Here is a 12,273-nt window from a genome sequence, read left to right as displayed (position 1 = left end):
TGTGGATAAAATTCAAAAATCAGAGGTGCAGATGGACAGGAGTCCACGTGCAGGATTTCCTGAAGGTTAATTTGCAGATTGAGTCGGTAGTAAGGGAGGCGAATGCAATGCTAGCATTCACTTTGAGAGGTCTAGAATATAAAAGCAAGGATGTAATGCTGAGTCTTTATAAGGCATTGGCATTGGAGAGAGTCCAGAGATGGCGCATAAGAATTATTCTAGAATGAAAGGGTTAATGTATGAGAAATGTTTGACCTCCCAGGTAGGCTTTGAATAGAGAGGCGTACCCCAGCAGCTGCACAGTGTAAAGCTGTCGGCTGGCATGTTGGCTTTGTATTTTTTCAAAATTTTTTTAAACGAAGGGTCTTGGCCTGAAACGTCGACTGTACCTTTTCCTAGAGACGCTGTCTGGCCTGCTGCGTTCACCAGCGACTTTTATGTGTGTTTCTTGAAATTCCAGCATCTGCAGATTTTAAAAACATGCAGTATGCTTTTTAATGTTTTCAAACCTGTTAGATATATCTCTAGGTAGATTCAATAACAGCACAGGAATGAAGTTATAGTTGAGGTGATGGTGTTCCTCTGCATATGCTGGCCTGCTGTTGGCCAGTGATATTGGGGGGGGGGGGGGATGGACAGATACATGAAGTCTGTCTGCCTTGGCCAGAAAGCTCTGTGCAAATTTTTGAAGGTGAATAAACATGTGGTTTTTAGGTTGAAATGAGGGTAACTGGGGAATGTTGTTACAGTTTCTGGTCTGTATGCTAGTCCAGAAACGTCCATATTGTTATAAGATGAAAGGAATGAGCTTTAGAGGGTATCTGAGAGAGAAGTTTTTACATGAAAAGTGGTCAACATCCAGAACAAGCAGGTTCCGCAAGAAACTGCAGAGAGCTGTGGACCCAGCTCAGCACATCACAGAAACCAGCCTCCTCTCCATGGACTCTGTCTGCACTTCTCACTACCTCAGTAAAGCAGCCAGCATAATCAAATCCCACATTCTCTCTTCTGTCTCTCCCATCGGGCAGAAGATACAGAAACTTAAAAGCATGTAGCACCAGGCTCAAGGACAACTCCAACCACACTGTTAGAACGGTCCCTTCATATGATGATGTGGACTGTTGACCCAGTGATCTTCCTCGTTACGACCTTACACCTTAACTGTCTATCCACACTATGCTTTCCCTGTAACTGCTACACTTCATTTTGCATTCTGTTACAGTTTTGCCTTACACCACCTTAGTGCACTATTGTAGTGAATTGATCTGTCCAAGCAGTTTGCAAGACAAGACTTGTACTGTACCTCAGTCCATAATAAATTAATTCATAGAGGAGGTGGTGGACTCACACAATTATGGAAGGCACAGTAGCGTAGTGGTTGGCACAACACTTTACAGCATCAGCGGTTCCCACTGCTGTTTGCAAGGTGTTTGTACATTCTCCCCATGACCACATAGGTTTCCTCCTGGTGCTCCGGTTTCCTCCCACAGTCCAAAGACGTACCGGTTGGTAAGTTAATTAGTCATTGTAAATTGTCCCGTGATTAGGCTAGCGTTAAACCAGGGGTTGTTGCGTGACATAGCTCAAAGGGCCTATTCAGCACTGTATCTCAATAAGTAAGTAAGTAAATAAACAAACAGACATATATTTAAGAGCTATTTAATCAGATACTTTATTTAAATAGGCAGTACAAAACTCATCCTGATGTGGGGAAAAGAGACTAGTGTAAATATGCATAAAAAGGTCAGTATAGACATTAGGATCTGAAGGACCAGTTTCTGTGCTGTACATCTCTGTGACTCTAAACCTTGAGGAAAGATATTGAATGCTTTGTGTTTGTGTTGTACAACTATTCCTATATTCACTTAAACCTGAATGTTCTCCAACTTTTGTTGCATATAGACATGGACTGCTTCATTGTCCCAGCAAAGCTCTGAACAAAGCTGAAAACTTCAAGCAGTGGTGAACGTGTCTACTTCTGGCCATTATCTTTCAAATAGCTCACTTGGTGCAGCAAACCAGCTTTATAGGGGAGCGACTGTCCCTTCAACCACTCAGTTCTCGAAACAACCTGCACAGTTCTCATCACTACCTCATCACTTTGCACTGCAGTGGACTTTTTGTTTCTTCTAAATGTGCTCTTTCTTGTGTAATTTTGTATTATTTATGTATAATTTGTTTTTCTTGTGGATGTTGCTTATATAATGCTGCATGCTTGTGATGCTGCTGCGAGCAATTTTTCATTGCATCTGTGCACACAAACTTGTGCAGATGGCAATAAACTCGACTTTGTCTTCTGACTGACTTTGAGTTTCATTTAATAAAAGATAATTTAGTTGTGGGTCATGGAGTCATACAGAACACATTTAAATTACCTTTTAGATAACTAATGTTTATATCCTCAATGCCCAAGGATTGTTCGTACCATGCTCTTCATTCCAAAGTCCTTAACATTGTGGAATCAAGTCACTTTACTTGCTATCTGCTGTTTAATGTAATAGGTTTCAGCAAAGAGGTTAATAGGTTATTGACTTTTTCAATGTTGAAATTCTAAGTAAGGTTAAACTTCTGATATTTAAACAGCTCTCCATTGTGGCTGTAATGAAAGCCGACATAAGCTCTGTTCCTCTCCACAGAGGCAGACAAATTTATTTTTTAATTTCCATTGTGGCTAGGAGTTTATGTAGGAGTAGAGATATCTTCAACCTGTATATGAGATGGAAATGTTTGGGTTCGGTAGGTCAGGGACCAGCAAAAGAAAACCTCATCAGGGTTGTGGAGAGATGCCATTTGTCAACAGCAACATCTTCTCTGTTGAACATCTTAGAACCAATGATGTCTATGGGATGGAAGCATTGAAAGAGAAGAATTTCAGAAACTGTATTACACATAATGTACACTATCCTGTCTGGTTTAAGTTTATTGTTATCTGACTGTACATAAATACAACCAACCAAAACAACGTTCTTCTGGAGATCTTATAAAACATCTGGAGATCTTATAGAAACATATAAAATTATGAAAGGATAGATAAGATAGAGGCAGGAAAGTTGTTTCCACTGGTAGGTGAGACTAGAACTAGGGAACATAGCCTCAAGATTTGGGGGGAGTAGATTTAGGATGGAAATGAGGAGGAACTGCTTTTCCCAAAGTGTGGTGATTCTGTGGAATTCTCTGCCCAATGAAGAAGTGGAGACTATCTGAGTAAATATATTTAAGACATGGTGGGATAGATTTTTGCACAGTAGGGGAATTAAGGGTTATGGGGAAAAGATAAGCAGATGGAGATGAGTCCACGGCCAGATCAGCCATGATCTTATTGCATGGTGGAGCAGGCTCGACGGGCATAATGGCTTACTCCTGTTCCTATTTCTTATGATCCAGATGCACCTACAATATATATATCACACACAACATATAAAACAAAATATTACCACAAATAAGTTAAGAAAGTTTAATTAGAAGCGCATGTAGTGCACAACACAGGTAATCAGCTTGCTGTTCTAGCAACAAGACTTTTGTCTACAGTCCCATTACTCAGCAAAGTTTGGTGTTTCTTTTATTATTATGACCATTGTTTGATGTTGTTAAATAGGACTTATTTTTATTCTCCTGTATCTGTTTATCATTTTCTCTTGGTTGTAGCATGGGCATCCAACATGACCAACTCTCCTACATTGATTATAATGGTGGGATTGCCAGCTCGAGGGAAGACCTACGTTTCCAAGAAACTCACCCGGTACCTCAACTGGATTGGAGTTCCCACCAAAGGCAAGTCAAAGGATCGCATGCAAGATGATAAATTCAATCCCTCGAGCTCTTATTTTGGAGCATAAGAAAAACAAATTGCTGGAGAATCTCAATGGGTCAGGCACCATCCGTGTGGCGGGGGAGGGAATTTGTTAATTGTCAATGTGGGAGGCACATTAAGTGTAGCAGTTAGTTCTGCGCTTTACTGTGCCGGTGATCATGGTTCAATCCCACCACTGTCTGTAAGGATTTTGTACGTTCTCCCTTTGACTTCCTGGGTTTTCTCTGGGTGCTCCGATTTCCTCCCACATTCCAAAATCATACAGCTTAGGGTTGGTAAGTTGTGGACATGCCAGAATCATGGAGACACTTGTGGGCTGCCCAGCACAGTCCTTGCTGTTTTGATTTGATGTAAATGATGCATTTCATTGTATGTTTTGATGTACATGTGACAAATAAAGCTAATCTAATCTCCCTTTTTATTATTTTGTGTGGAGACACCACGTCAGCACTGACTCCAGCACGTCTCCATTTACTTATTTTGCTATTGTAGTCGGGAACTTGAGGGGGAACTTCCTCACTCAGGGTGGTGAGAGTGTGGAACAAGCTGCCAGCAAAGTGCTACATACAGGTTCAATTTCAACATTTAAGACAAGTCTGGATAAGTACATGGATGGGAGGGCTAGGAAGGCTATAATCCACTTGGAGGTTGATGGGACTAGGCAGAATAGCAGTTCAGCATGGACTAGATGAGCAAAGGGCCTGTTTCTTGCTGTGGTGCTCTGTGACCATTGCAATTGCCTGAACTTGAGCATGTCATTAGCAGCATTATTATATCATAATTATAATTCACCGCACTATTTAGATGTTAAAAATTGTCACATTTCTGTGACCATTGTGTTACAATAATGCCTGACACTATTCAATAAGGTAGATCTTTGTGCTGGTACAGTGGAATGATTTTTAGTTCTATTCCATGTTGAAATTGCTAACAAGGTTTGACATTTAAAATGTCTTAATAGTTCTCCATCATGGTCCTACTGAAAGTTAATCTAAATTCTTCCTCTTCATGGAAGCAGACTGATCTCTTTTTTATTTCCATTGTGACTAGGAGTTCATATCCGTTAGAATAGAGATTTCTTCTGCTATTATATGAGATCCAAATATTCAGCTGGTCAGTGACAAGCAAAGGAAACCTTTTTTGGGGGTGGACTGCAAGTGATCATTGCTCCATTCTTTCTCTAAATGAACAGCCTTTGAGGCTGCAATTGCCTTTTCTTTCCTGCCTGCGTGGCTGATGCAGTAACTGCAGCTCATTTCCATTACATGATTTTTGCTTTGGACTTTGTAAGTAACATTTCAAAGTTCAAAGTAAACTTATTATCGAAGTACATATATGTCACAATATGAAACCCTGAGATTCGCTTTTGTGCGGGCATACACAATAGAATCAATAAAAGACCGCACCCAACAGGGTGGACAAATAGACAATGCGCAAAGGGCAACAAATAGTGCAAACACAGAAGAAAAAACATAATAATAAATATCAAGAAAATGAGATAAGTCTTTGAAAAGTCAGTCCATAAATTAGATTAGATTATGAGAACACTCAGTCCTTTTATATTGTCATTTAGAAATGCATATATGCATTAAGAAATGATGCAATGTTTCTCTGGAGTGATATCACAGAAAACAGGACAAACCAAAGACTAACACTGACAGAACCACATAATTATAACATATAGTTACAGCAGTGCAAAGCAATACCATAATTTGATGAAGAACAAACCATGGGTACGGTAAATAAAGTCTCAAAAGTCCCCGATAGCAGGCGGCAAAAGGGAGAAACTCCCTGCCATAAACCTCCAGGCACCGTCAACTTGCCGATGCCTTGGAAGCAGCCGACCACAGCCGATACTGAGTCCATCCGTCCGAAAACTTTGAGCTTCCAACCAGCCTCTCCGATACAGCCTGCCGAGCACCTTCGACCTCGCCCTGGCCGCTGAAACATGCAAAGCTGAGGATTTCGGGGCCTTCTGCTCCGGAGATTCCGGTTACCACACAGTAGCAGCGGCAGCGAAGTGGGCATTTCAGAAGTTTTCCAGATGTTCCTCCATACTCTCACGTCCGTCTCCATCAAATCAGAATTGTGTACGGTCCCCTACTTGACAGATAACAGACATCACCACCAAAGTGGCTGCGCGCGCTGCCCTCGTGCCGCCATCGTCGTTATGGAAAGGGTTCAGCGTTGGGATGGGTAGTTATCCATGCTGGTTCAAGAGCCTGATGGTTGAGGAGTAAATAACTATTCCTGAACCTGGTGGTGTGAGTCCTGAGGCTATTGTACCACCTTCCCTCCACTAGCATGCAGGTCACCCTTGGGCAAGACGTAGCACCTACTTAGCCCCCCAATCAGGATCACATGAAGCCATGAGAGCGGGTGGTGGATGGTCATGTGAGCAGCTGGTGCAGATCACTAGCCTTGGTTATGCGTTCACTGATGCCAGGCAGACAATCTCAGAAGATGGATGAGGTCACCCATATGTAAAGCCACTACCCAGGAGGCAATGGCAAGCCATTTCTGTAGAAAAATTTGCCAAGAGCAATCACGGTCAAGACCATGATTGTCTACATCATACAGCATAGCACATACTGAATGAGTGAATCTGTGGAATTCTCTGCCCAAGGAAGCAGTGGAGGCTACCTCAGTAAATATACTTAAGACACAGTTAAATTGATTTTACATAGCAGGAGAATTAAGGGTTATGGGGCAAAGGCAGGTAGGTGAAGCTGAGTCCAAGACCAGATCAGCCATGATGTTAATGGATGATAGAGCAAGCTCCACGGGCCAGATGACTCCTGCTCCTAGTCCTTATTCTGAGGAAAAATTGAATTACTCATAGTATCAGATGAAGATACAGAGTGTACATATTCTACAGAGTCCCTCAGCATACGTTCCTATCTAGATACTGCTGTATGAAACTTAAGGGAAACTGTTAGAGAATGGTATTTGGTAACATTGTTTTAATTAGGAAGGTAGTCCAAGAATATCTTTCTAGTTTTTAACCCACTTAGATTCACCAATTAATATCAGTTTTAACCCAGGTGCTGAACTGTAGTGAAAGACTCTTTTTATGGTTAACTGCCATTAACCGAGGGGTCCGTGGACTCCAAGTTGGGAACCGTTGCTTGAGAATGTGAAGACTTTCTGATAGCATAGCTTTTAAGTTTTATCAATATGCAGCAACATTCTATCAGGGTTAACTCACACAAAACTGGAAAAGAAAAGAAATTTAGTACCTGAACTTAGCTGAACTAATTGCTCAAGCAAGTGACTCTTTCTTGAATGGGAGTCCTGAATGAAGCAGTGGTATGTACCAGGGTTCAAACTGCATTGTGGATAGATGTGAAGGTGAACGTGATAAATTTCATACCCAACTAATACCATAATATGGAGCCCAACATTTCATTAACACAAAGTAATAACCAGAATATAATCATAAATAGAGCTGCAAAGGGACAAGACAAATTTAAAAGTATTAAAATCCTTAAATTCCCTTGTTTAATTAGACATCTTTGCACTGAGATTAGCAACCTCTTTCACACTTTTTTTTTGCTGCTTTTTATGCTTTCATTCATCATTCAAAGTTTCCCTACAAAATGGGAGAAAATTGAGAAAATCAACACAGGGAAGACACTGAAAATAAGGCACAAATTCCTCTCATTGGCAAAAACGTGGTGCCACAACAACTCAATGTCAGCAAGACCAAGGAACTGATTATTGACTTCAGGAGGAGGAAACCAGAGCCAGTCCTCAACGGGGAATCAGAGATGGAGAGGATCAGCAATTTTAAAGTCCTTGATTTTATGATTTCAGAGGATCTGTTCTGGGCCCAGCATGCAAGTGCCATTAAGAAGAAAGCACAGCAGCACCGCTACTTCCTTAGACGTTTGCGAAGATTTGACAAACTTGTTTGGATATGTGGTGCAGAGTATATTGACTGGTTGCATCATGGCCTGGCATGGAAGCATCTATTCCCTTGAGCAGAAAATCTGCAGGTGCTGGAAATCCAAACAACACACACAAAATGCTGGAAGAACTCAGCAGGCAATGGATATGGCCCAGCTCTCCCCACCATTGAGCACATCTGCATGGAGTGCTGTCACAGGAAAGCAGCATCCATTATCAAGGACCCCCACCACCCAGGACATGCTCTCTTCTTGCTGTTGCCATCAGGAAGAAGGTACAGGAGCCTCAGGCCCCCCCACCATCAGGTTCAGCAACATGAACCATCAGGCTCGTGAACCAGATGGGATAACTTCACTCATCCCGTCACTGATCTGTGCCCAAAACCTACAGACTCACTTTCAAGAACTCTTCATCTCATGTTCTTGATAGTTATTGCTTTTTTTTTCCTCTTTTTCTTTTGTATTTGCACAAATGTTGTTTTTCGCACATTGGTTATTAAATGCCCTGTCGGATGCAGTCTTTTGTTGATTCTATTGTATTTCTTGATTTACTGTGTATGCTCGCAGAAAAACAAATCTAAAAGTTGTATATGATGCATATATGTACCTTGATAATAAATTGTTGTTTGTAATATATGATGCTCAGAGCTTTTCTGCAGCCAGCACACCATTTCAGCCTGCTTGTACTTAAATTCCCCAGAGGTAGAGGGCGACATTCCCTTTGTCTTGTACATAGCCACGGCATTCGGGATCAGAATCAGGTTTAATATTATGGCATGTGTCATGAAATTTGTTGTTTTGCAGCAGCAGCTCTTTGCAATATATAATAAAACAATGTTACAATAAAAGTTTCTTATATATAAAAATTAAATTAAGTACGTAGTGTTAAACGAGAGGAAAGAAACAAAATAGCAATTTAGTGTCCATGGGTCCATTGTCCATTGAAGAAATCTGATGGCAGAGGGAAAGAAGCTGTTCCTGAAGCATTGACTGTGTATCTTCAGGCTTCTGTACCACCTCCTTGATGGTAGCAATGAAAAGAGTGCGTGGCCTGGATGATGCGGGTCTTTAATGATGAATGTCGTCCTTTTAAAGTGTTGCTTTTTGAAGGTGTCCTCAACGCTGGGGAGGCCTGTGCCCATGATGGAGCTGGCTGAGGTTGCAACTTTTTTCAACTTTTTACGATCCCGTGCAGTTGCCCCTGTATACGAGACAGTGTTGCAATCAGAGTGCTCTCCACAGTACATCTGTAGAAATTTGCGAGTGCCTTTGCTGACAGACCAATTTTCCTCAAACTCCTAATGAAATACGAGGGGCGATTGATAAGTTCGTGGCCTAAGTTTGAAGGATTCAATTTTAGAAAACCTAACACATTTATTTTTCAACATAGTCCTCTCCTATATTTACACACTTAGTCCAGCGGTCGTGGAGCATACGGATCTTGGACCTCCAGAAAGTGTCCACAGCAGGGCTGATTGATAAGTTCATGGCCTAAGGTAGAGGGAGGTTAGTTATACAGCTCTCGTTACATGCACATGCAGGTCAACTCTTTGAGTGATTATGCAGAAAGTTTGAAGTTAATAACTCATCAGGGGTGATTGATAAGTTTGTGGCCTAAGGTAGAAGATGAGTTATTAATTTCAAACTTTCTGCATTGAATTGCCTTTGTAATTTAACCCCTTGAGCTGGTAAATTTTCACATTCCATGCACTTTTTCAAGGCCTTTGTGAACACTATCACTTCCCACAAATGTTGACCATTTTGGATAACACAAAGCAAACCTTTACCTTTAATGCAATATTCTCTGGAACTTCTGCCATTGCAGATTTACCTTTCAATCAAAGGAGATTCTGCAGATGCTGGAAATCCAGAGCAACACACACAAAATGTTGGAGGAACTCAGCAGTTCAGTCGGCATCAATGGACAGGAGTAAACAGTTGTCCTTTTGGGCCAAGACCCTTCAACAGGACCCTGGATTAAAAGTTTACCTTATAACTTATTGTGATTCAGTTTTCAGCCTATTATAACCTGGATTAAAGATTCTCTTTTCTGTGCCAAGCGTAATCTCAAATTTCATTATTCTTATAGAGGTTTCATTCGAGAAGAATAGTGATGCCCAAGTAAAGGAGTGTGTGCATGTGCTAACAGAGCAAAGAATGTTTTACAGATTCTTTGACAAAGGAAGAGAAGAGCAATTTTCCAAAATTCCAGGGAACTGGACTGAAGAATTGAGTTTTTTCACCAAGTATATTCTGCTCTCTATATACATTCCTTCATTTGCTAATACCTTACTCTTTGACTTGCAGTTTTTAATCTGGGTCAGTATCGCCGCGAAGCTGTGAAAACGTACAAATCGTATGAATTTTTCCGTCATGATAATGAAGAAGCCATGAAAATCAGAAAGTAAGTTGTCTTTTCTCAGCTTTGCTGAGTGTGTTTGCTAACCTGTCAAAGTGGTTCGGAAGTTAATGGCTATCTCAGGAAACCACAGATTTGCAACTGATGTTTTTTTTCTCTCAGCTTCCTAGTTTTCCCCATCTCGTACCCTCTCTCCTTTTTACTGCCAATCCTTGCAGCATCTATGGAAAAGAAACATTTCGGGCTGAATTCCTTTGGCAGGAGACTGGAGAAAAAAAGCTGAGGAGTAGATTTGAAAGGTGGGGGGAGGGGAGAGAGAAACGCCAAGCAATAGGTGAAACTTGGAGGGGGAAGAATGAAGCAAAGAGTTAGGAAGTTGATTGGTGAAAGAGACAGAAGGCCATGGAAGAAAGAAGAAAGGGCGGGGGGGGAAGGAGCATCAGGGGGAGGCAATGGGCGGGCAAGGAGATAACATGAGAGAGGGACAGGGATGGGAAATGGTGAAGGGGGAGTTGGAGGCAATACTGAAAGTTTGAGAAATCGATGTTCATGCCTTCAGGTTGGAGGCCACCCAAACGGAATATAAGGTGTAGTTTCTCTAACTTAAGCATGGCCTTATTCTGACAGTGGAGGAGCCCATGGATGGACATATCAGAATGGGAAGTGGAATTAAAATAAGATGATGGGGGCCAGGGAACCTGAAATCCTTGAAAAGATCTAGAGCGGGGCCGACTGGTGGCGCAATGACATCAGCGCCGGACTCTGGAACGGAGGTTCCTGGGTTCGAATCCAGCCGGGGCCGCTCCCGAGTACGCTTTCCATCCGTGTCGGGTTGAGTGTCGAGATCGCAACTCAACCTTGTAAAATAAAGGGAAAAATACTGCGAAATGTCTGTGTGAGGAGTGGCGAGCCACACAGTCTCTCTCTCGCTCCGTGCCTTGTAAAGGCATGGAAAAGACATCGTCCCGCCAACATCGCACACGCAGACGCGCACGCACACGCCAAAAAAAAAAGAAAAGGAAAGATCTAGTGCGTTCCCTGGCCCTCATCATATTTTTACTATGGATGTCCAATCTCTAACCACCTCCATCCCCCACCAGGAAGGCCTGAAAGCTCTCAGTTTCTTTCTGGACACCAGACCCAAACAGTGCCCCTCCGCCTAGTGGAACATGTCCTCATTCTAAATAATTTCTCTTTTGGGTCCTCTCACTTCCTTCAAACAAAAGATGTAGCCATGGGTGCTCACATGGGTCCTAGCTATGCCGGCTACGTGGAGCAGTCTATGTTCCAAGCCTACACTGGTGACTGTCCTGCACTGTTCCTACGCTACATCGACGACTGCAATGGTGCTGCTTCCTGCACCCGTGCTGAGCTTGTTGATTTCATCCACTTTGCCTCTAATTTCCACCATGCCTTCAAATTCACCTGATCCACTTCCAACAGTTCCCTTCCCTTACGCAATCTCACTGTCTCTATCTTCGGACACATCTTATCTACTGATATCTATTATAAACCCACAAACTCTCACAGCTACCTGGACTATGCTTCGTCCCACCCTGCTACTTGTAAAAAGGCAAAACGCAAACTCCTTTTCTCAATTCCTCCATCTCCGCCGCATCTGCTCTCAGGATGAAGCTTTTCATTATAGAACAAAGGAGATGTCCTTTTTTAAAGAAAGGGTTTCCCTTCCTCCACCATCAATGCTGCCCTCAACCACATCTCTTCTATTTCACGCACGTCTGCTCTTACCCCATCCTCCCGCCGCACTACCAGGGATAGGGTTCCTCTTGTCCTCACCTACCGCCCCACCAGCCTCCGTGCCCAGCATTTATTACACCGAAGGGATCGCTCCCTACACAACTCCTTTGTCCATTTATCCCTCCCCACTGATCTCCCTCCTGGCACTTACCCTTGCAAACGGAACAAGTGTTACACCTACCCCTACATCTCCTCCGTCACTACCATTCAGGGCCCCAAACAGTCCTTTTAGGTGAGGTGACACTTCACCTTTCAGTCTTTTGGGGTCATATACTGTGTTTGGTGCTCCTAGTGTGGTCTCCTGTATATCAGCAAGACCCTACGTAGATTGGGAGACTGCTTCGTCGAGCATCTACGCTCTGCCTGCCAGAACAAGCGGGATCTCCCAGTGGCCACCCATTTTAATTCCACTTTCCATCCCCATTTCAATTCCACTT

General features: G+C 42.5%; 1 protein-coding gene across 4 annotated transcripts in view; it reads left to right on the top strand.

The window, feature by feature from the left end:
- The window catches only part of LOC134355376 (6-phosphofructo-2-kinase/fructose-2,6-bisphosphatase 2-like), a 114,951-nt gene that overhangs the window by 15,080 nt on the left and 87,598 nt on the right, over positions 1–12,273 (top strand). For all 4 annotated transcript variants that reach the window (XM_063065168.1, XM_063065167.1, XM_063065169.1 and 1 more), the window contains 2 exons: positions 3,646–3,771; positions 10,027–10,123. In XM_063065168.1, the coding sequence (XP_062921238.1) occupies positions 3,646–3,771; positions 10,027–10,123 (223 nt within the window). The remainder of the gene's footprint in view (positions 1–3,645; positions 3,772–10,026; positions 10,124–12,273) is intronic.

The sequence above is a fragment of the Mobula hypostoma genome, chromosome 13 (assembly GCF_963921235.1).
Source record: "Mobula hypostoma chromosome 13, sMobHyp1.1, whole genome shotgun sequence".
In the NCBI taxonomy this organism is placed as follows: Eukaryota; Metazoa; Chordata; class Chondrichthyes; order Myliobatiformes; family Myliobatidae; genus Mobula; species Mobula hypostoma.
The sequence above is the reverse complement of the archived record's forward strand: the minus strand, read 5'-3'. Positions and strand labels throughout refer to the sequence as shown.